This window comes from Astatotilapia calliptera, unplaced genomic scaffold (assembly GCF_900246225.1).
Source record: "Astatotilapia calliptera unplaced genomic scaffold, fAstCal1.2 U_scaffold_3, whole genome shotgun sequence".
Lineage (NCBI taxonomy): Eukaryota > Metazoa > Chordata > Actinopteri > Cichliformes > Cichlidae > Astatotilapia > Astatotilapia calliptera.
Window position 1 is genome coordinate 515,680 of NW_020535767.1, and position 23,448 is coordinate 539,127.

General features: G+C 38.3%; 1 protein-coding gene across 2 annotated transcripts in view; it reads right to left on the reverse strand.

Annotated features, from left to right (window-relative positions):
* The window catches only part of LOC113017973 (uncharacterized), a 32,950-nt gene that overhangs the window by 3,698 nt on the left and 5,804 nt on the right, over positions 1–23,448 (reverse strand). The window contains exons 1-2 of one of the 2 annotated variants that reach the window (XM_026161054.1): positions 18,625–18,647; positions 17,633–17,965 (exon numbers count right to left, since the gene is read on the reverse strand). In XM_026161054.1, coding sequence (XP_026016839.1) covers positions 17,633–17,965; positions 18,625–18,631 — 340 coding nt within the window. In that variant the 5' untranslated portion in view covers positions 18,632–18,647. Of the gene's footprint in view, positions 1–17,632; positions 17,966–18,624; positions 18,648–23,448 lie in introns of those variants that run through there. The other variant, XM_026161053.1, reaches the window with a different exon arrangement.

The following is a 23,448-nucleotide window of genomic DNA, read 5'->3' on the forward strand; positions in this document are numbered from 1 at the left end:
TTCTACAGGCGAAAACATGGCTGTGCCATGTAGCCAACCTTTACATGGAGGAAGTGGAAAGAAAGGCTCTTGGCTCTTTCAAGGGGAGAGTACCCAGCCACTGGTACAGATACGTAGAGACAACTGAGTCAAAATCAAAACACAAGAAGTGGAATCCTTCACAGTAGAGCAGGGCGATATGACCAAAAATATTTATCACGATATACATTTGAAAATTTGCCATAACGATATAACTGATGATATAATTGACACTAGACAAAATAAAACTGCACAACTTTATTAGTGCAAAAAAAACCCATCAATGTATTTTCACTTAAACGAGCAGCAGTTTTTTATGTGAATTAAAGTTATATAAACAATTAACAGTGCAAATGCAAATTCCTTGCTGACAGTTTAACCAAAAGGCATTTCCAGTGGAAATTGGCCGACATATCCTCAGCATAACCATGTATAATATCCACAAAACTTAAAAAGATGTTATACAAACAATATGGTACGGTGGCCCTGAGAGGCCAAACGGACTGCAACTTCAGAAAACACTTGCAAAAAGAAAAACGCTGCAAAAAGAAAAATGCTGCAAAAGCACACAAAGCACAACGGAAATAGGAAAAAAGACAACGGAAATGTTTCTGGGGAGACAATGACCGGACGGACCAATTGCATGAACCAAAACATGCTTGTCACTACCCGATCCGTACCGGAAACCCAATCAGTACCCCGCATGCGCAAATTTTACGTCACTTCCTCTCTTTGTCAACATTGCGACATTCAATATATTTGAATGACACGGTTAGCGCCCAGTTAGCTCCTAGCATTTCTCAGCAGCTCTGCCTCCTTTTCGACTACCGGGACATTGAGGAGGCACCAAGATGGCGGCTTGAACAGTCGTGTTTTTTCAGGAGCTCCGAAAGAGCGCAAAATTTACTAAGTAACTTTATTCTCTTTCCACTCGAACTATAACTATGGATGCCCAAAAGGTTATTAAGAATGCAAAGCTGCAATTTGTGCCGTCAAACCCCATTGTTAAGACGTCGTCGCATGCTAAAGTCAGTGACCATGGCTATGCTAGCACTGAAGCTGCCAACGTGGGCTTGAACAAGCGAGAACGGGGAACAGACTCGGCGCCGCCAACTCCTTCGAAACAACCGCCAGAGGAGAAAAGAACAAAATCTTCAGAGAAGGAAGATGATATCTCCAATAAAACTATTTTTGAAGCCATTATGGGACTTGACAAAAAATTTGAAGCACAACTGGAGGATATCAAGGAACAAAACAGACAAAGCGCAGCTATGGTTGCCAGCTTGGCTAAGGCTGTAGAGTTTAATGCTGCAGAGATAGTTGATTGCAAACTTGAAGTTGTTAAACTGGCAAATGCGAATGAACAGCTGCTTAAAGAAAATGAAGACTTGAAAAGAAGAGTGAGAGAACAGGAGCGCTACCGAATGAGGTGGTGCCTAAAACTGAAAGGGGTGAAGGAAGACAAAGATGAAAACATTAGAGTGAAGGTTTTGCAAACGCTTCAGAAGATTGCCCCTGACTTGAACTTAGAAGAGGCCGTGAATATTGTCCACCGCTTAGGGAAACGAGTTGATGGCAGAAACAGAAACATCATTATTCTATTCACACAGAGGCGAATTAAAGAAGAATTGTGGAGGCGCACCAAAGACTCTTCAACCTGCAAGCAAGAAGGCATCAGCTTCGCGGAGATGTTGCCGCAGGAGGACATACAAGATCGACAGCGCCTATGGCCTCTGGTGGAGGAAGCAAGACGTGCGGGTAAACGGGCCTACTTTCGTGGTCCACATGCCTTCATTGATGGACGCAAAGTTGAGGAAAGACAGGAGAACTAAAAATGACAAAAACTGAAATAGTGGAAACTTGTTCGCAGTCTGAGGAGCTCAGCATTTAGTACTTTTTTTTTCTTCTTTTTCTCACGTGGTGAGTGATATTCTGTCTATAGTTCATGTTGAATGTTAACATTTGTTTTGGTTCTTTAAATGTTAGGGGTTTAAGAGAATCTGTTAAAAGAAAAGCCTTATTTTTGTACTGCAAAGGTAAAAAATCAAACTGTATTTTCCTACAAGAGACTCATTCATCTGATAGTGATGTATCTTTTTGGTCAAACCAATGGGGTAGCAAAATCCTGTTTAGCCATGGCTCAATGAGGTCGGGGGGTGTAGCAATTTTATTCAATAACTTTCCCGGGGATCTTGTAATACAACGAACTGACTTGAATGGTAATTGGTTGATTGCTGTAATGAGAGTTGAAAGTTTGTTTTTCATTTTAGTCAACGTTTATGGATATAACAATGAAAGTCAGAATAAAATTATGTTAGAAGATATAACTTCAAATATTTTTTAACTTAAAGGTCGATACCCTACAGAATACATTTTAATGGGTGGTGATTGGAATATGAGTCCTGATGAATGGACTGATAGATGGCCCTCAAGGACAGGTAGACCACAAAAAAATAACCTAATTATAGAATTTTTGATTAATAACAACTTGACAGATATTTGGAGAGTAAGAAATCCAGAAATTAAGAGCTTTTCCTGGTTTAAACCAAATGGAGCTTGTAAATCTAGAATAGACTATTGGCTAGGAAGTGACATTCTTAGCCACACTGTAAAAGTTGCAATGTCAAATGCACCTCTATCTGATCATTGCTTTATTGAACTGTGCTTAGAATCGGAAATTAGACAATCAAATAAAAGAACTTATTGGAAGTTCAATGCCAAACTTTTACAAAATGAAGACTACTGCAACATAGTCAAAAAATTATAAAAGATATTATGGCTGATCATCTAATTGTAGGATATATCAATAAATGGGAATTCATTAAATTCAAAATTAGAGAATTTAGTATTCAATTCAGTAAAAACATAAGTCAAAAGCAAAGAGAATATGAATGTAAATTATTCCAAGAAATTACTTATTGCTGTGGTAAAGATGATCTAAATACCCAAGAAAGGAGTAAACTTATGGAGTTGCAAACTAAATTAGATCAGCTCTACCTAAATAAAGCAGAAGGAGCTTTTGTGCGTTCACGGGCCAAGTGGATTGAGGAGGGGGAAAGAAATTCTTCATATTTTTTTAATTTAGAAAAGAGCAGACAGAAAAGAAATTTTATATCTTCTCTGTTAATTGATGGCATTGAATGTGACGACCCTAAAATTTTGGAGAATGAAACTTATACATTCTATTCCAATTTATACTCCTCACAGTTCTCCCAAGCAGATTGTGATGTCTTTTTTGATCAAATAGATAATCTGATCCCTAAAATTGATGAATCATTTAGGAATTATGTGAATCTGACTTCAGAATTGAAGAGTTAGATGCATCTGTTAAGAAAATGGCACTTAATAAATCCCCTGGTCCAGATGGGCTTACAGTTAATTTCTTCCAATTTTTTTGGGAAGACTTACGGGAAATTTTATTCAAAGCTATACTGGCCAGTATTGAAAAGGGAGAATTGATGTCTAGCATGAAACAAGGATTAATTACATTAATTCCTAAACCAAACAAAGATAAACGACAATTGGATAACTTAAGGCCCATAACTTTATTAAATACAGATTATAAAATTTTCTCTAGCTCAGTTGCAACAAGGCTCAAACAAGGGGTTTCAAGTATAATTAGTGAGACACAATCAGGGTTTTTGAAAGACAGGAACATTCATAATAATATCAGATTGGTTTTAGACTTACTGGACTACAATGATCTGATTAGTGATGACAGTTTTATTCTTTTCTTGGACTTTTATAAAGCTTTCGATTCAGTAGAACATCCTTTTATTTTAGAAACACTAACTCGATTTGGATTTGGGGATAAATTTAGGAAGATAATAGATATACTGTATAATGATATAAATAGCTCTGTGTCATTAGGCTATGGCACTGGTAAAAGATTTAGCGTCAAAAGAGGAATTAGGCAAGGGTGTGGAAGCTCTCCGTTGTTGTTCATAATGGTTGTGGAGATGCTCGCAATTCTAATTAAAAACAGCAGCGTTGTTGGAATTGAGATTATGGACAATTCTTTAATAATTAGTCAACTTGCGGATGACACCACTCTTTTCTTAAAAAATGAACATCAGATTCCCCTGGTAAAACAAATAATCACTACATTCTCAAAAGCTTCAGGCTTAAAGTTAAATTTAAATAAATGTGAATTATTGGCATTAAAGGAGTGTAATTCACAATTACTGTACGATATAAAGGTGAAGAAGGAGGTAAAATATTTGGGCATCACAATTTCAAAAGATCACAAAGTCTTAGAAAAAGTAAATATTTTAGATAATGTTGACAAATGTAAGACAATCCTAAATAAGTGGTTACAAAGAGACATCACAATTTTTGGAAGAATATTATTAACCAAAATGGATACGTAGTTTATCTAGATTTATATATCCAGCTTACTCTCTATCAATATCGAATAAAGTTATTAAAACAATTAATAGCTTGAATTTTAATTTTATTTGGAGGAATAAGTGCCATTATATATCTAAAGATGATTTGGTTAAACCATACATTGAAGGCGGTGGAAACGCAATTGATTTTGACATAATGAATGGTGTTTTGAAACTTAAATGGTTAAAATCCTTCCTAAATAATCCACACTCCATTTGGTTTTTTATACCAAGTAAGGTCTTTAACACACTAGGGGGTATCGACTTTCTCCTAAAGTGTGACTTTGAAATTACTAAGCTACCTGCTAAACTCTCTGAATTCCATAAACAGGTCCTTCTTTATTGGAAAATGTTATTTAAACATAATTTCACTCCCCATAATAGCCCAATTTGGAACAATAGATATATACTGATGAACAGAAAATCTATTTTTATTCAAGATTGGTTATCAAAAGGTGTTTGGGCAATTGCCCATTTTGTAGATGAGGAAGGACATGTTCTAGGACATCAAGATTTTTGCCAAAAGTTTAATATCCAATGTTCTAAAAGTAAATTTAATCGGGTTATAAAATCCATTTCATTGTCACTTAAAAACATAGTTGTAAATGATATAATATATTCTGACATCTCCCCCAAGTTAAGGCAATTATATATAGATGGTATTCGATTTTGTGATATTAAATGCAACAATAAGTTTCTTAGATCTTCATTAAGGAGTCTTTATTCTCCAAATTTACTTAGACGTAATTACATATTAAAAGATTTCCAAAGGGAAGAAATTGGAAAAATAAGAACTGATTATATCACCTTCCCTATCCCTCCTAAAGGGAAAGAAGTCCAATTTAAAATCTTGAATAAAATTTACCCGACAAATAGACTCCTTAGTGATAGATTCAAAATAGAAGCGGGTAATTGTGTATTTTGTGAAACAGAAGAGGAGGATTTGGACCATCTATTCTTTTTGTGCAATTTTATACAAATATTTTGGTTGGATTTTCATACCTGGCTTTATTCCAGTGGGATTCAAATTACCCCATTTACCTTATTAAATATGATAATGTTTGGCGTGTTTTTGAAAGAAAAGACAGCTAATTATGGTGTTATTAATCTTGTGCAAGCATTTTATACATAAATGTCGTTTTCTTAAGACTAAACCAACACTGGCTCACTGGAAAAACGACTGAAACCTGTTGGTTAAATCTTTGACTTTAGTTAAAAAGAAAAAGGCTGCTTTTTTTGTTTCCTTTGTGGAAGATTTTGATTTAGTGAGTTAATAATCTGTTAATTTATGTGACCCATCTTTATATTTTATTTTCACTATATATGAAAGTTGCTAATATGTAAAAAATGTTTATTCTCTGAATCTGTAATATATGGTGCATTTTGTTTGTATGTTTATATTACTAATAAAAAAAAAATAAAAAAAAACTACCGGGACATTTAAACAATGGATAATCCGTATCTGCAACAAATTTGTGCTTTTCTCCTCAACAGAGAGCGTTCCCCGATTGAACAACAGCGCCGTAAAATAAGAAGAATGGTGCCTAATTACAGAGTTAATAATACAGACTTTGTAATATGTCACGTGAAGATTCATCAGCCAGATGAAGTGTTTACTGGCAATTGACAGTGATAGTGGACATCATCATCACTTTTCCAACAATCCTCTCCACACAGACGAGCATAAACACACTCGACTATCACTAAATCAAATTTAACACACGTTTGTAATGACGCTAATTCAGTTTACAATAGGGTTCATTCGCTCAGTCAGCAGGTGGCGGTATCCTCATACACTGGGGAGTACACTGCCATTAAAGGAACAGAAGAAGAAGAAAACCCCTGCACATGCGCGGTACGGATCGGGTAGACCCGATTTGTACGCTCCGACTTTGCACATGCGCAGTAAGGATCGGGAGTCCCGATCTGTCACTATCTTTTTATTTTTTTGTTTTTGTCTACATTATATTAAATGTTTCATTATCGGAAACATTTTAAGAGATACTTGTTATTCTTAATGTGGCAGGATGAATGTTATCCTTCGGTCCAACCCACTTTCAGCCTGGCCCATTAGGGGGCGCTGGTATAAATAGTGGCCATTTGAGTGTCTCTGCGTCGCTTGCCTGTGATCTCCTTTTTGGTCACCTGACTTCCCCTCGGTGTGGTGGAGATCATTTGCGGGGTTTTTTTTTTTTTGGTTTTTTTTTTTTCAGTTGTCAATGTTTTTTTTTTTTTTTTTTTTTTTTTTTTTTTATTAGTAATATAAACATACAAACAAAATGCACCATATATTACAGATTCAGAGAATAAACATTTTTTACATATTAGCAACTTTCATATATAGTGAAAATAAAATATAAAGATGGGTCACATAAATTAACAGATTATTAACTCACTAAATCAAAATCTTCCACAAAGGAAACAAAAAAAGCAGCCTTTTTCTTTTTAACTAAAGTCAAAGATTTAACCAACAGGTTTCAGTCGTTTTTCCAGTGAGCCAGTGTTGGTTTAATCTTAAAAAAGCGACATTTATGTATAAAATACTTACACAAGATTAATAACACATTAACACCATAATTAGCTTTCTTTTCTTTCAAAAACACTCCAAACATTATCATATTTAATAAGGTAAATGGGGTAATTTGAATCCCACTGGAATAAAGCCAGGTATGAAAATCCAACCAAAATATTTGTATAAAATTGCACAAAAAGAATAGATGGTCCAAATCCTCCTCTTCTGTTTCACAAAATACACAATTACCCGCTTCTATTTTGAATCTATCACTAAGGAGTCTATTTGTCGGGTAAATTTTATTCAAGATTTTAAATTGGACTTCTTTCCCTTTAGGAGGGATAGGGAAGGTGATATAATCAGTTCTTATTTTTCCAATTTCTTCCCTTTGGAAATCTTTTAATATGTAATTACGTCTAAGTAAATTTGGAGAATAAAGACTCCTTAATGAAGATCTAAGAAACTTATTGTTGCATTTAATATCACAAAATCGAATACCATCTATATATAATTGCCTTAACTTGGGGGAGATGTCAGAATATATTATATCATTTACAACTATGTTTTTAAGTGACAATGAAATGGATTTTATAACCCGATTAAATTTACTTTTAGAACATTGGATATTAAACTTTTGGCAAAAATCTTGATGTCCTAGAACATGTCCTTCCTCATCTACAAAATGGGCAATTGCCCAAACACCTTTTGATAACCAATCTTGAATAAAAATAGATTTTCTGTTCATCAGTATATATCTATTGTTCCAAATTGGGCTATTATGGGGAGTGAAATTATGTTTAAATAACATTTTCCAATAAAGAAGGACCTGTTTATGGAATTCAGAGAGTTTAGCAGGTAGCTTAGTAATTTCAAAGTCACACTTTAGGAGAAAGTCGATACCCCCTAGTGTGTTAAAGACCTTACTTGGTATAAAAAACCAAATGGAGTGTGGATTATTTAGGAAGGATTTTAACCATTTAAGTTTCAAAACACCATTCATTATGTCAAAATCAATTGCGTTTCCACCGCCTTCAATGTATGGTTTAACCAAATCATCTTTAGATATATAATGGCACTTATTCCTCCAAATAAAATTAAAATTCAAGCTATTAATTGTTTTAATAACTTTATTCGATATTGATAGAGAGTAAGCTGGATATATAAATCTAGATAAACTACGTATCCATTTTGGTTAATAATATTCTTCCAAAAATTGTGATGTCTCTTTGTAACCACTTATTTAGGATTGTCTTACATTTGTCAACATTATCTAAAATATTTACTTTTTCTAAGACTTTGTGATCTTTTGAAATTGTGATGCCCAAATATTTTACCTCCTTCTTCACCTTTATATCGTACAGTAATTGTGAATTACACTCCTTTAATGCCAATAATTCACATTTATTTAAATTTAACTTTAAGCCTGAAGCTTTTGAGAATGTAGTGATTATTTGTTTTACCAGGGGAATCTGATGTTCATTTTTTAAGAAAAGAGTAGTGTCATCCGCAAGTTGACTAATTATTAAAGAATTGTCCATAATCTCAATTCCGGCAACGCTGCTGTTTTTAATTAGAATTGCGAGCATCTCCACAACCATTATGAACAACAACGGAGAGCTTCCACACCCTTGCCTAATTCCTCTTTTGACGCTAAATCTTTTACCAGTGCCATAGCCTAATGACACAGAGCTATTTATATCATTATACAGTATATCTATTATCTTCCTAAATTTATCCCCAAATCCAAATCGAGTTAGTGTTTCTAAAATAAAAGGATGTTCTACTGAATCGAAAGCTTTATAAAAGTCCAAGAAAAGAATAAAACTGTCATCACTAATCAGATCATTGTAGTCCAGTAAGTCTAAAACCAATCTGATATTATTATGAATGTTCCTGTCTTTCAAAAACCCTGATTGTGTCTCACTAATTATACTTGAAACCCCTTGTTTGAGCCTTGTTGCAACTGAGCTAGAGAAAATTTTATAATCTGTATTTAATAAAGTTATGGGCCTTAAGTTATCCAATTGTCGTTTATCTTTGTTTGGTTTAGGAATTAATGTAATTAATCCTTGTTTCATGCTAGACATCAATTCTCCCTTTTCAATACTGGCCAGTATAGCTTTGAATAAAATTTCCCGTAAGTCTTCCCAAAAAAATTGGAAGAAATTAACTGTAAGCCCATCTGGACCAGGGGATTTATTAAGTGCCATTTTCTTAACAGATGCATCTAACTCTTCAATTCTGAAGTCAGATTCACATAATTCCTAAAATGATTCATCAATTTTAGGGATCAGATTATCTATTTGATCAAAAAAGACATCACAATCTGCTTGGGAGAACTGTGAGGAGTATAAATTGGAATAGAATGTATAAGTTTCATTCTCCAAAATTTTAGGTTCGTCACATTCAATGCCATCAATTAACAGAGAAGATATAAAATTTCTTTTCTGTCTGCTCTTTTCTAAATTAAAAAAATATGAAGAATTTCTTTCCCCCTCCTCAATCCACTTGGCCCGTGAACGCACAAAAGCTCCTTCTGCTTTATTTAGGTAGAGCTGATCTAATTTAGTTTGCAACTCCATAAGTTTACTCCTTTCTTGGGTATTTAGATCATCTTTACTACAGCAATAAGTAATTTCTTGGAATAATTTACATTCATATTCTCTTTGCTTTTGACTTATGTTTTTACTGAATTGAATACTAAATTCTCTAATTTTGAATTTAATGAATTCCCATTTATTGATATATCCTACAATTAGATGATCAGCCATAATATCTTTTATAATTTTTTGACTATGTTGCAGTAGTCTTCATTTTGTAAAAGTTTGGCATTGAACTTCCAATAAGTTCTTTTATTTGATTGTCTAATTTCCGATTCTAAGCACAGTTCAATAAAGCAATGATCAGATAGAGGTGCATTTGACATTGCAACTTTTACAGTGTGGCTAAGAATGATGTCACTTCCTAGCCAATAGTCTATTCTAGATTTACAAGCTCCATTTGGTTTAAACCAGGAAAAGCTCTTAATTTCTGGATTTCTTACTCTCCAAATATCTGTCAAGTTGTTATTAATCAAAAATTCTATAATTAGGTTATTTTTTTGTGGTCTACCTGTCCTTGAGGGCCATCTATCAGTCCATTCATCAGGAGTCATATTCCAATCACCACCCATTAAAATGTATTCTGTAGGGTATCGACCTTTAAGTTAAAAAATATTTGAAGTTATATCTTCTAACATAATTTTATTCTGACTTTCATTGTTATATCCATAAACGTTGACTAAAATGAAAAACAAACTTTCAACTCTCATTACAGCAATCAACCAATGACCATTCAAGTCAGTTCGTTGTATTACAAGATCCCCGGGAAAGTTATTGAATAAAATTGCTACACCCCCCGACCTCATTGAGCCATGGCTAAACAGGATTTTGCTACCCCATTGGTTTGACCAAAAAGATACATCACTATCAGATGAATGAGTCTCTTGTAGGAAAATACAGTTTGATTTTTTACCTTTGCAGTACAAAAATAAGGCTTTTCTTTTAACAGATTCTCTTAAACCCCTAACATTTAAAGAACCAAAACAAATGTTAACATTCAACATGAACTATAGACAGAATATCACTCACCACGTGAGAAAAAGAAGAAAAAAAAAGTACTAAATGCTGAGCTCCTCAGACCGCGAACAAGTTTCCACTATTTCAGTTTTTGTCATTTTTAGTTCTCCTGTCTTTCCTCAACTTTGCGTCCATCAATGAAGGCATGTGGACCACGAAAGTAGGCCCGTTTACCCGCACGTCTTGCTTCCTCCACCAGAGGCCATAGGCGCTGTCGATCTTGTATGTCCTCCTGCGGCAACATCTCCGCGAAGCTGATGCCTTCTTGCTTGCAGGTTGAAGAGTCTTTGGTGCGCCTCCACAATTCTTCTTTAATTCGCCTCTGTGTGAATAGAATAATGATGTTTCTGTTTCTGCCATCAACTCGTTTCCCTAAGCGGTGGACAATATTCACGGCCTCTTCTAAGTTCAAGTCAGGGGCAATCTTCTGAAGCGTTTGCAAAACCTTCACTCTAATGTTTTCATCTTTGTCTTCCTTCACCCCTTTCAGTTTTAGGCACCACCTCATTCGGTAGCGCTCTTGTTCTCTCACTCTTCTTTTCAAGTCTTCATTTTCTTTAAGCAGCTGTTCATTCGCATTTGCCAGTTTAACAACTTTAAGTTTGCAATCAACTATCTCTGCAGCATTAAACTCTACAGCCTTAGCCAAGCTGGCAACCATAGCTGCACTTTGTCTGTTTTGTTCCTTGATATCCTCCAGTTGTGCTTCAAATTTTTTGTCAAGTCCCATAATGGCTTCAAAAATAGTTTTATTGGAGATATCATCTTCCTTCTCTGAAGATTTTGTTCTTTTCTCCTCTGGCGGTTGTTTCGAAGGAGTTGGCGGCGCCGAGTCTGTTCCCCGTTCTCGCTTGTTCAAGCCCACGTTGGCAGCTTCAGTGCTAGCATAGCCATGGTCACTGACTTTAGCATGCGACGACGTCTTAACAATGGGGTTTGACGGCACAAATTGCAGCTTTGCATTCTTAATAACCTTTTGGGCATCCATAGTTATAGTTCGAGTGGAAAGAGAATAAAGTTACTTAGTAAATTTTGCGGTCTTTCGGAGCTCCTGAAAAAACACGACTGTTCAAGCCGCCATCTTGGTGCCTCCAGATCATTTGCGGGTTATTCTTCTGAAGCCTCCATCGCGGCTGGTCGTAGCTATAGAAGCCTCCTCTGAGCTATTCTGCTTACGTTCTGTGACCCGGCTTACTTGGTACGTAATCAACTTTTGTTACGCTCTCTGCCTTCTATTGTTCTTTTATAGTAATTATTTATTATGTTTCGCAGGAAGTGTGGGCCTTAGTTTTGCGCCAAGCTACGCGAACTGAAGTGCTGCTGTTTTGCCTTGCTGTGCTTTTACCGTCTGTTCCCGTTGTGAGAATTCTTTCCCTGCTGCTGTCAGCTTTTACAGTGGTCGTCGGCGTGGACAACGGCCATATGCATGCCGGTTATCGGAGTCAGCTGGCGTGCATATTGATTGACTGTTAACTTATCGTCGTGTGGACGGCAAGTTGGAGCAGTACGGCGATTCCGTTTGCTCCAGATTTTAGAGTTTTATTCAGATTGTATGTTGTTTTATTGCTTTTTGATTTGTAGTTTGGATTCTCTGTTACACTACTGGTGGGAGGCCCTTTTTCTAGCTGTAGATCACCAGTGTGGTCCTGCAGTTGGGTTATCCCCCGGTGCTACACATTAGTTTGTTGTAATATATTAAAATTTTCTTTGTTTCTTTTATTCAGATGCGGAGTGCCGACGTGGAGGAGACTAGGGTGCCTTGGTGGTGGGATCCCTTGAGTGTACACACCTGCCTTGTCTAGTTTATTAGTGTGAGTGTGTGATAGTGTGTTGCACTTGTGTTTTGGTGTGTTTTCTTTCTTTAGTTGTGTGTGTGGCATCCCTGCCCCTCCACTGGTAAGCCTCAGCTCTGAATACCTTTTTAAGCATATTTGTATTTGAATATTTATGATTATGTTTTTATTCGGTGTTTTAAATAATTACCAATAAATTGTCAATTTGTTTATTATTGAACCTCGTCTCTGGATTGAGTATAGCGAACCTAAGTGCCTTTTTGGTGATTTAGTGTTATTTCCAGTATTCTCTGGGTGAAATTCCCAGGGTGGCGTTGTCGTTCGTTAAAACTGAAGAGTCTTTACTTTATATCCCAACCTCGTCTCGCCACATTAACATCTTAACAGATACTCTGACCTGTAACTATCGTAAAATGCTTCGACCGGAAGTAGACACCTTTCGCGCATGCGGGGCACCAATCGGGTTTCCAGTACGGATCGGGTAGTGACAATGCTAACAAGTGTGTCACAAAGTGCACTGGGACTGGGAGACACTTCAAAGAAGTGGAGCGGCCAAAGAGTAAACTTTCAAAAGTAAGTACTGAATATGCTTCATACGCCGTTCGATAGTCGACCTTAATCTTACAGAGATTGTGATGATTTTATGGATAATTAAAGTCAGTCATATATCCACAAACACAACAAGCTGAAAGTCAGTGATGCTGCTCAGTTTGCAGTCCTGAATATCACGGCACAAGCAGGATTCACTGCACTGTTAATGTTAGCTATGTTATATTGCTGCCTCTGTTCGGTGGTGTCGAGCCAAACGGACTTTAACGTGTGTTTGAACGAGCTGACGGTTCACTCGTTAAGCTGAAAGAAAGATGCTTTAATCACAGCAGTCACACATGTGTCCACTGCACCATCTGGAACTCTTCTTGTTTCGTAATAACACAAACACTAAATCCTGCTGTTTGTAGCAGTGTGTACACCTGAGACTGTCACCTGTCTGTCTGTCCTGCACTCTCTCTCTGTTTCTTTCTCTCTGATTGTGGAATAAAAGTATGAACATGTGTTTATAAGTTACACTTGTGTTTGAATCCTGCAGCTTATCACACATTTGATTTCCATGTGTGACGACTGCAAGTGTCCAGAGTGAGGACAGACTGAGGGACCCACTGCTGCACATCATCTGTGAGGCTTTGCAGCCCTGATGATCCACCAGGACAAACTCAGCAGTGTGTGAGGAAGAGGAGGAGGAAGAGCCAGCAGCAGCTGACAGATGGAGAGAATAGACAGACTGTTCCCTGTTTGTGAAGGACTGCTAGGAAAGTTTAACATAACTGTCTGTGCTGAATCAGTCTTATTAGGTAATGTTCAAATAATGTGATCATCCCAGTGTTTTCAGTGTGGGAGAAAGTACTCAGAGTACTCAGGGCCTTCAAGCTACACACTATGAAAGGCAGCAACAAGTTTAATGTTCAGAAACCTAAAGTATGTATCAGCAGCAGAATGGAGCTAAAATAAATGTTGGTTTCAGTTCTATGAAGCTTTGAGTATTTTGGATCAGTAGCACTGCTGTGTTTGTTGCATCATATTGCTGTAATTGTTTATATGCTTTATATATTCTGAGCTAAGTTGATCTATAGTGTTACATCATATTCTATAAGGATGTTATGTGTTTGTTTACTTTCTGCCCAGTTTGACCCATTTAGCAGAAGTCAGCCTGTTTAAGGCTCTGATATCTATTCTGTGTGACTGAAAGCAGTTATGACATGGTCTGATTTTCTCACCCAATAAAGGATATTTCATATATCAGTCTACTCTGCATTCTATCAGAAACAGTTTTCACAGCTCGTACATTTGCTTTTTCCACACATGTATGTAAGCACTGAGCCAAATTTAGTAATGTAGTAATTGCCAACATAGTAAAACAAACAATATTTGTCTCTTATATATAATACATCTATATACACACTGTCACAGATACTTGTCTTTGAGTGAAGATTTAAGGTGATAGGAAATATAAATAAATGCAACTTGAATCTTTACTGAAGCTCAGTATTTGACACGGAGTTCATGTTCACTGCTGTAATAACTAATAATGATTAATATAATATTGACCATATTATATTTACATTACCACAGTGAGATGACTTTAGTCTCATGAACAACATTAGCTAATTGTTATTTACTAGCTAATCTTAAATGACTGTTCAGCACAGAAATGAAGCCCAACAATCATGTTTACAGTCCTGTGGTCTCAGCCTCAGATACTTAACTAATCACACAAAGCTCATGTAGAAACAAATGTACAAAATATGTTCTCCTTCATTTCTGTCAAACAAAGCTGTATGAAACGTTTCCAGCTGTTCGTATCATGGTTGCTAGGCAACCTGGGCAGCACGACGGAGGCTAGACCGTCCCATCTCACAAGCCTACAAGCCTCGCACTTCCGGCCTCAGCGGTCTTTGAGTGCGGCCCTTGAGGACCTTTAAGGCTGCAGACCCTGAATTGGGATACAGCCATACATACATGTTTTGGTTCGTGCAACTGGTCCGTCCAGTTATTGTCTCCCCAGAAACATTTCCATTGTCTTTTTTTCTATTTCCGTTGTGTTGTGTGTGCTTTTGCAGCATTTTTCTTTTTGCAGCATTTTTCTTTTTGCAAGTGTTTTCTGAAGTTGCAGTCCGTTTGGCCTCTCAGGGCCACCGTAATATGGTAATATTATGTTGAAGCACAGTACGTATCACTCTGCGAGGCTCCTGCCTACGATAGCCGTAATGCTCCGACAATCCATCAAGCAGTGCGGGTTTGTAGCTTAGCAAAGTCACACTAAAACATTTGACAGATTTTCGAGTGCCGTGGACCACATAAAAGTTTTGAGGTGAGTAAACACAACCAGAGTTCATACATAAGGCACACGGGATTATAAGGGGCACTGTCGATTTTCAGAAAAAAAATCAAAGGATTGATTTTAAGTGTGTTGTATTTTCCAAACAACACGGTAATAACGACGGCCCGCTAGCATGCTCTACCAAAAATAGTGCTTTGTTGTGTATCTGACGGGCGAAAGCTAAACCAGTTCCACACCACTGAAGTTGCAACATTTTTACAAACCAATTCTGGTTCATCCGTTTCATTCAACGATCTGCTTTCGCTCTTCTCATTCTGCGTCGCTGCCATGTGCGTATGTAAACAAAGGCACTGCGCATGCACGTTTTACCCATATTCTATCGCCATATTTCAGTTTCTTATCGTTGCCCAACATTACACCGGTATTACCGTGAACGTTTTGATATAGCCCAGCCCTACTTCACAGTGCACATAAACGCTGTGGATAAAAACATCTACAGCACTGACCAGGGAAGACACAAAGGATAGCTGTTTGCCTTTCCTGGACTGCGCCGTGTGCATTGAAGAGAATGTGAACCTGAGGGATTATTATATTATCTTATGCCACGTTATAGACCTAATTAAAGATTGTGAAATCATTATGTAGTTTTAGTTTGCATTATTTCTCCCGACTCAGAAGAAGGTGGTGACTATTATATTTGTATTACATTAGACTGCTGATTTATGGTGAATGAATGATATTGTTTTATGATGCATTATACTGAGTTATAAGAAATACTGTTTTCAGAGAGTCATGGCCTTATTTGTCTGATTAGAAAAGAACAGAACATACTGGACAGGAAGCCAAGGTCATAAGCTCACTGAGAGAGAAAGAATGTGGATGTTTAGGTTTTATGACTAGGTGGGGGCCTCCTGAAGCTATAAGAATGTGAGAAATGCTCAGACACATCGAGATCAGGCGGACATCCTCCCGCGCTCATCTCCCCTCTGGATGGTTTATGCTCAAAAGTGTTGTATGGAATAATAAGAATTGTATGGAATAAAGAGATTGTTGATTAAGCATTTGAACAACGAGTGTTGTCCTTCCTTCGGCCCAAAGATGAAAGAATTGAGGTGTTAACAAACGTAAACACTGAAGTTTAGTGGAAGCCCACACACACGGACCAGTACCTCCTGTTCGACTCCCATCACCCTCTGGAACACAAACTTGGAGTAATTAGGACCCTACACCACCGGGCAGAACATGTTCCCTCTAAGCGTGAAGGGAAACAGAAGAAACACGCACATGTAAAGGAAGCACTCAAAACATGTGGTTATCCTAGATGGGCTTTCATCAAGGTAGCAAAGATGCACAGAAAAGAAGACCAGACACCAGCGAGGGAGGATAAGAAAGACAAATGCAACAACATTGCCATCCCCTAGTATATTTCAGACCAAGCAACACACTCAGACAGAAACTGGTTCATTCCAAAGACAAAACTCAAACACAGACTTAACAATGTGTAAGCTGTACAGTTTAGCGAGGAATGCCCAGACCTCTACATTGGAGAGACCAAACAGCCACTTCACAAACGTATGACACAACTGTGCGACCATCTTTGAACAGAGTTGGTGGTTTATGGGCCTTTGATGTGTGACTCATCACATAAACCAAGATGTGAGAAAAGGTGTAGCCCATTATCAGCCATTATTGGGTAAACCAATTGTTAGACCTTGCCCCACCATAAGATGACTTATTGAGGTAAAAATGACCCAGGATGTGAGTGGGCGTTAAGGCGTCTGGGGAGGGACCTCAAAACTGGATTATAGATGGCAAAGAGTTGGTGTCGTAAACCCCCGCCTCTGTTCAAAGATGGTCACTCACAGTGGACATAGATGGCTTCTTTCACTCCTCTTTCAAACCGTCTGTCCTCTCTGTCCAAAATGTGAACATTGGCATCCTCAAAAGAGTGTCCCCAGACACCCCAAGCCTGTACCTACCCCATCATCAACCTCCATGTCAGTTATGAAGTGCATCACAACTCCATTTAAGTCTCCGTTTGTTAGCTGCAGAGGTCTGAAACTTCACACAGCTTTGGATGATAACATGGAGAAAGGATGTGGAGATATTCACACTTCTGCTAGAAATCATCTTCTAGTTATTGTGACTCAGATATGACTGATTATAGATGAGGACCAAAGAAGGTTTTTACTGAGATTTGAGCTGACTTAGCTTAGCCTGTGTTTTAGCCACATCCTAAACAAACACATGTTCAGAAACTAGAAGATGTTACCTTTCAGATGAAGTCTCACACATGAACTTTGCTCCTACAGTTCATCTGCTGAAGCTTTTACATTTGGCTGGAAATCAATTAAAAACCAAAACAGACAAACATCAGACATGCTAACACTGTAACATTATTGGATGGAGCCACTGAGACTGAACCACCATCATGAGTCTGACCTCTGACCTGTATCTACAGCACTGACCTCTGAAGATGAGCACCACGTCTTTCTTCATCAGGATGTTTCCCTCCTTGCTGTAAACAGTGCAGGTGTAGGTGTTTGTGTCTTCATCTGTGGGGTATTTCAGGGTCAGACTGAGGTCTCCAGGTTTTAGCAGGTTTCTCTTCATCTCTGTTCGGCCTCTGTAATCTTCATGCTGTTCTTCAGGCTGGTCAGAGCCGTTCTCATACACATGGACCTTCCTGTCATACATAGAAGCATCCTTCCACTCCACTATAGCGTCTTTGGGCAGGCGGTGTGTGGTTTTGCACGGCAGCTGGACAGACTCCACCCCTGGATACACCTCCACCTGGTAAACTGAGAGGACAACAAAGCACAACATTATAACCTGTCCCTCCTTGTCTTCTAGTCTCAGTCAGATTGTGTCTCAGTTTGTTCCTGATGTGTTGCTGACTCGTTCTTTGGTAACTAGTCTGCAGCGTCCTGTAAAGTGCTGCAGACATGTTGGATGAAGAGCAGAAGAACAGACAGACTGAGCCTCCACAGTCGGCCATGTCTCACACACATCAGCACAGAAACCATGAAGATCTCATGTGTCTGAACATCTGAAGCTCTCCACCACATGACTGAGCACAACTCAAGGAGGAACATTTACTGAAGCTGCTGCAACATTTACTGTCAGCACATGTTTCCATGTCAGCTGCTGTTTACCACCACAGAAGAAGAACAGCTTGTCCACATGCAGCCTCTGTGTCAGATCAATGCAGTGAAGCACACACACTGTTTAGTAAAGTCATGTTGTGGAGCTGTTTCACTGATCAATGACTGAGTCTGAAGGAGGTTTTCTGACTTCTGGAACAAACCTGGAAGTTTCTCTTCAGCTCTCTGTATCAGCTGTTTGTAACTCTCAACTCTTTCAGCTTCTGGAACAAGTTTGTGTGAGCCGCAGTCAAGGAGCCACCAGAGGACACCTGCTGACCATCGGCATTATGGGTAGTGTAGTAGGAGACACTCACCTGACATGAAATAATGTCTGAAATGAAATAAAAGACGTCCAGAAACCACAAGAAGAACCAGGAGAACCAAGAAAACCACAGGAACAATGTTCCAGATTGGAAATGGTTCTGTGGAAAAGCATAAAAAACATTATGACTTCTGAGCTCTGACCTTAATTCACAACACTGACCTCTGACCTGTGTCATCATCTCTGACCTTTGACCTGCAGCTCTACTTTCTGTCTCAGGATGTCCTTGTCCCTGTAGATGGTGCAGATGTATCCTCCACTGTCTCTCTCTGTGGGGTATTCCAGGGTCAGACTGAGGTCTCCAGTTCTCAGCAGATCTTTGTTCATCTTTGTGCGACCACAGTAAAGGTTGTCCAGCTGTTTCGGGTGATCACTATTGTTTGAATGCACTTGGGCCACCATCAGTTCAGGGTCAGAGTGAGTCCACTCCACTGTGGTGTCCTCAGGCAGGTCAGATGTTGTTTTGCAGGGCAGGATCACAGACTCTGACCCTTCCTCCACCTTTACCTCCACCTGCTCGCCTGAGAGGACAGTAAAGCCCAGGATCAATTGTAGACACAGTAGCTGGAGCACAGCTGAGTATCTACAGTCTAGACTTTAGTAATTACTACTTGTAAATAAAGTAGGTGTTGGAGTTTATTGCTGACCTTTGACCTTCAGGTGTAAATCTTTAAGTCTCAGTTCTTCTCTCCCATCACTGATGGAGCAGGTGTAGCTGCCAGAGTCAGTCAGTTGGAGTCTTTTCAGAGTGAGGCTGAAGTCTCCAGAGTCCAGAGCATCAGGCCTCATTGATGTGCGCCCGGTGTAACGCTGGTTTTGTCCTCTGAGATCGTCTCCTCCTTCTCGTCTTAAGTGGACAGATTTGGGATGAAGATCCCTGTGAATCCACATCACTGTGGGGTCCACAGGTATAAAATCTGTGAACTGACAGGGCAGCTGGACAGATCTTTCCCCTTCATATACTTCCACTACCACAGTAAGGGCATGGCGGGAAACTGAGGACACATGAAAAAAAATACAGAGGCCAGTTTTACAGTGAGACTATTTATTTTTTGGTTATCTATATTCAGCACTTCTAATCAATGTAATCATGGTCATTTTTTGTTAAATACAGATCTACATTTCTTAGTCTTTGTTTGGTATTGTTTAGTTTCTGTGGGTCTCCTAGTTTAATCATTTGTATTTCTTGTTCTCAGTTACTTTTTTATTTAGTCTGCTCCCTTTTGTGTCCTTGTTGTCTTGGTCTCATCTTTTGTTTCTTGCAGTCTGTCATGTTTCTGTGTTGTGTTTCCTCCTTTATTTTGGTAGTCCTTTTGTCCAGTTTTGCTTCCTTGTCGTTCCCATGTCCCCTGTGAATGCTGTTTTCTTCCTTGTAACTTCTAAGTTTCCTTGTTCCCTGGTTTCCCGTCACTTTTTTCTAGCTTATCTTTTCTTTGTTTCCATTAGTGATTTTGCAGAGCCACAGCTCTGCAGTCAAAAACAGGCTCACTGCAGCCACTAAGAGTGAAAAGTACTAAACTCTCACTAAATTTGTCATGGTCCTGAGTCCGACGACTCAGTGTTTTGTGTTTCTTTATAATATTCTGTGTTCTTGTTTATTCTGGGGTTTTGGTTACCTTGGGTGTTTGTACTCTTCTGTTTCATGGTTCATGTTCCTATGTTCTGTGTCCCCCAGTCTGTGTTAAGTTGGTGTGTTATGTCATTACGTGTATGTGTTTCCTGTTTTACTTTGAAGGTCCGTGTCTGATCTCAGTGTGTTCAGTTTACTTTCCCCTGTCTCGTCAGGTCGGATTACTCCCAGCGGTGCCCTCCTTTTGTGTCTCATTCCCTTGTTATCCTTCTGTGTATTTAAACCTCATGTCTGCCTCTGTTAGTTGCTGGTTCGTCTGTGTTATTCCCTGCCGTCATTCTGTGTTTGTTCTTCAGTCTTCCTGGTCATTCTCCCTGCAAGGTACCCTCGTTCGTGTTAAGTTTTAGTTTTCCCAGTTTAGAGTGTTTTCAGTTCTGCTTCTCGCCACCCTTTCTTTTGTGTTGAACTTCACCCTTTGTAAATAAAGCTCACTCACTACTACGCAGTCTGCATCTCGGGTCCGTTACTAATCCACACACAGCCTGCCTCGGCACCCCGTGACAAAATTATATATTTTTCATCTCTGTTCACAAGTTTCTGGATTTCCTTTTTTTTTTTTTTTAAATAAAACTGAACTTTATTTTTCCATGTTTGGCAATGTTTACATTCTGTTTAATCTGTTACTTTTTGAAGAAGTAGTGCAGACTAATGACGCAGTCTAGTGACAACAGTTACAAATAGTTGTTTGAAATGACATTGTTTTTTTTTTTTTAGATGAAATAACATCTATTGAGGTCTAAAACAAACAGATCTCTAAACAACTAAACAACCAGATTATGAAGTAATGTTCTGTTTGTGCAGATGTGGAAGCAGTCAGGCAATATGACACTTTCTTCATGATTTAAGGCTGCTGCTAACAATGCTGTCAAGAAGCCTTCAGTCTGCAGCAGGGGGAGAAGCTGTGCTGCTGTCCCTGTCAGAGAGGCAGCGGTCCCCGGGCTACGGACCGGTACCGGGCCTCTCGAGTGTGAAATTTATGGTTTTCTGTGTTTTTATCATTAACTTGGTTTCTCTGGGTCTTTTTCCATGTTGTAGTTGTGTTTTATTTTGAAAGAAATGAAAGCTCTCATCAGATCTCAGAACAGAGCGAAAGCCGCAGGCCAAACAATGTTAGAGAGTGTCCAACTGCAGGATGAATTCCTCTCTCTGGAAGCAGCTGAGTGAGTTAGAGGACTGTTACTGTAGCAACAATGCTAACAAGCTAGCTGTGAAAACAGGAGAAGGGCATGTTGAGGGCTAGCAGCTGTTCATGTTCCTGAATCTAAAAATCAGAGTGAGAAACAGCAGATCTTTGTCATAAAGCTCCAAAACATGAATTCTGACATCCTGACTGGTTTTCTTAGTTTTTGTTAATCTGAGTGGTGAAAAATGATTTTGGTCCCAAACTGATGCCCGAATGTCTTGAAACATGTTAAAGTTAAAATGCTTCAAATTAATACAAAAAAATGTTAATGTCCATTTCATTATTTATGTAATAACACAGCGGCTGTGGTATCATGGTCAGAGTTAGGTTACATCAAATATAGCAGAGATGAATTTGCAATTAAGATAATGATGCTGAGATTCATTCGCTGAAATCCAACTTTATATTGTCTACTGTAAACGGTAGTGTCAGTGTAGGGGGTGGACATCAGTCACTAAAGCTTGTGAGGCAAAGTCACCTCTAAAGTGTAGTCAACAGAAAATAGTTGTTTTTTTTGTCTCTCTCACTGCATGTATACTACATAACAGGCTCAAGCCAAGTACATTCATTAGAATTCTTTTTTTTTAATTCTCATGTACTAATAATATTTTATTATTATATTATTTTGCACAACGTTCGGTTACCTGTGTACAATAATGATCAGTAGAACTGTTCTTCGAGGAGCTAATTTTTACTTTTTTACTGTGATTAAATTTCAGAGTCTGTACTTTTTCACTTTTACCTGAGTATAACCAGTAAACACTGATGGAGTGTAACAGCCTTTTTATAGAGGACTTCATTATTTGTGCTATTATTGGATAAAATGCTGAATCCCATTTAGAGAAAAACTGCTTTGATTCTCCCGGCATGAACATTTCATGTAATCTGATCTAGTTTCAGCTTCACTGATGGATGGCAGCTCTCTGACAGCCACAGCAGAGATGTGTCTAATATGTTTACTTATATTAATACAGAGACTTTACAAACAAGACTTATGAAGGAGAAAATATTAAATAAAGACATGACCTGTTTTGCAATGATCTTTATGACTCTAGTTATTATGTAGGTATTAGGGGTGCAACGATACACAAAATTCACGGTTCGGTTCGGTTCGATACTTTGGTGTCACGGTTCGATATTTTTTCGATACAAAAAAAATGTTCATGCCTTTTTAATTTGTCATTTATTAAGATTATAAATATATATTTTAACTCAAAAGTACAGTTTTTAAATTTAACCCTAACCCTTGTGCGTGTTTTTTATTTTGACAGCGAATGCGCACCTGCGGACCACTTATGTGCAGCCCTGGTTATTTAGCTCGTCATATCGCAGCCACAGAAATTCTTTTGTCCATGAAACCATAAAGCTGCACTTTCTTTGTGCCTTCTAGTCTGATTTGTCATAACTTCTCCGTTTTGTGGTAAGCTTTTCTTTGGCTGTCACTTCTTCACCCTGACCTGTCTTATTTGGCTCAGCAGAACTAAAATATATATCCTGCTGCTTTTACACGCGCACTCACATAAGCTCAGCGATGCTCTGCGCGATCAACCTCTCACATGTTTAAGCTGCGGGAGATTTCACTTGTCATGTTTGCACAGTAAGCTAACGATTAATAAGACGATGTCAGAGGAATTGGTGCACAAATTATCATCACTCACAGATCAGTGCTGTCGCTCTCTATACACAGTTTGCACGATTGCAAAGTGGAAGCAAAAAACAAGCGCAAATTCAAACGCGATTTCAATATGTCACATATTGACAGTGGCTCACCGATGCCAATGACATAATTACCCAGCTACATTTCTGAAAGAATGCAAAAGCATTGACATATATTTTTCCTTCCTACAATAGCCCGACGGGCAGGGAAGAGATAGATTTTGGTAGCCCGACTGGAAAAATCGCTAGCCCCGGGACGTCGGGGTAGCGATATTGCGAGCCCTGTATCTGATTGAGGAATCACTCATCTTTGGAAAAGAGAGTTTATTACAGAGAAATGTCTCTTT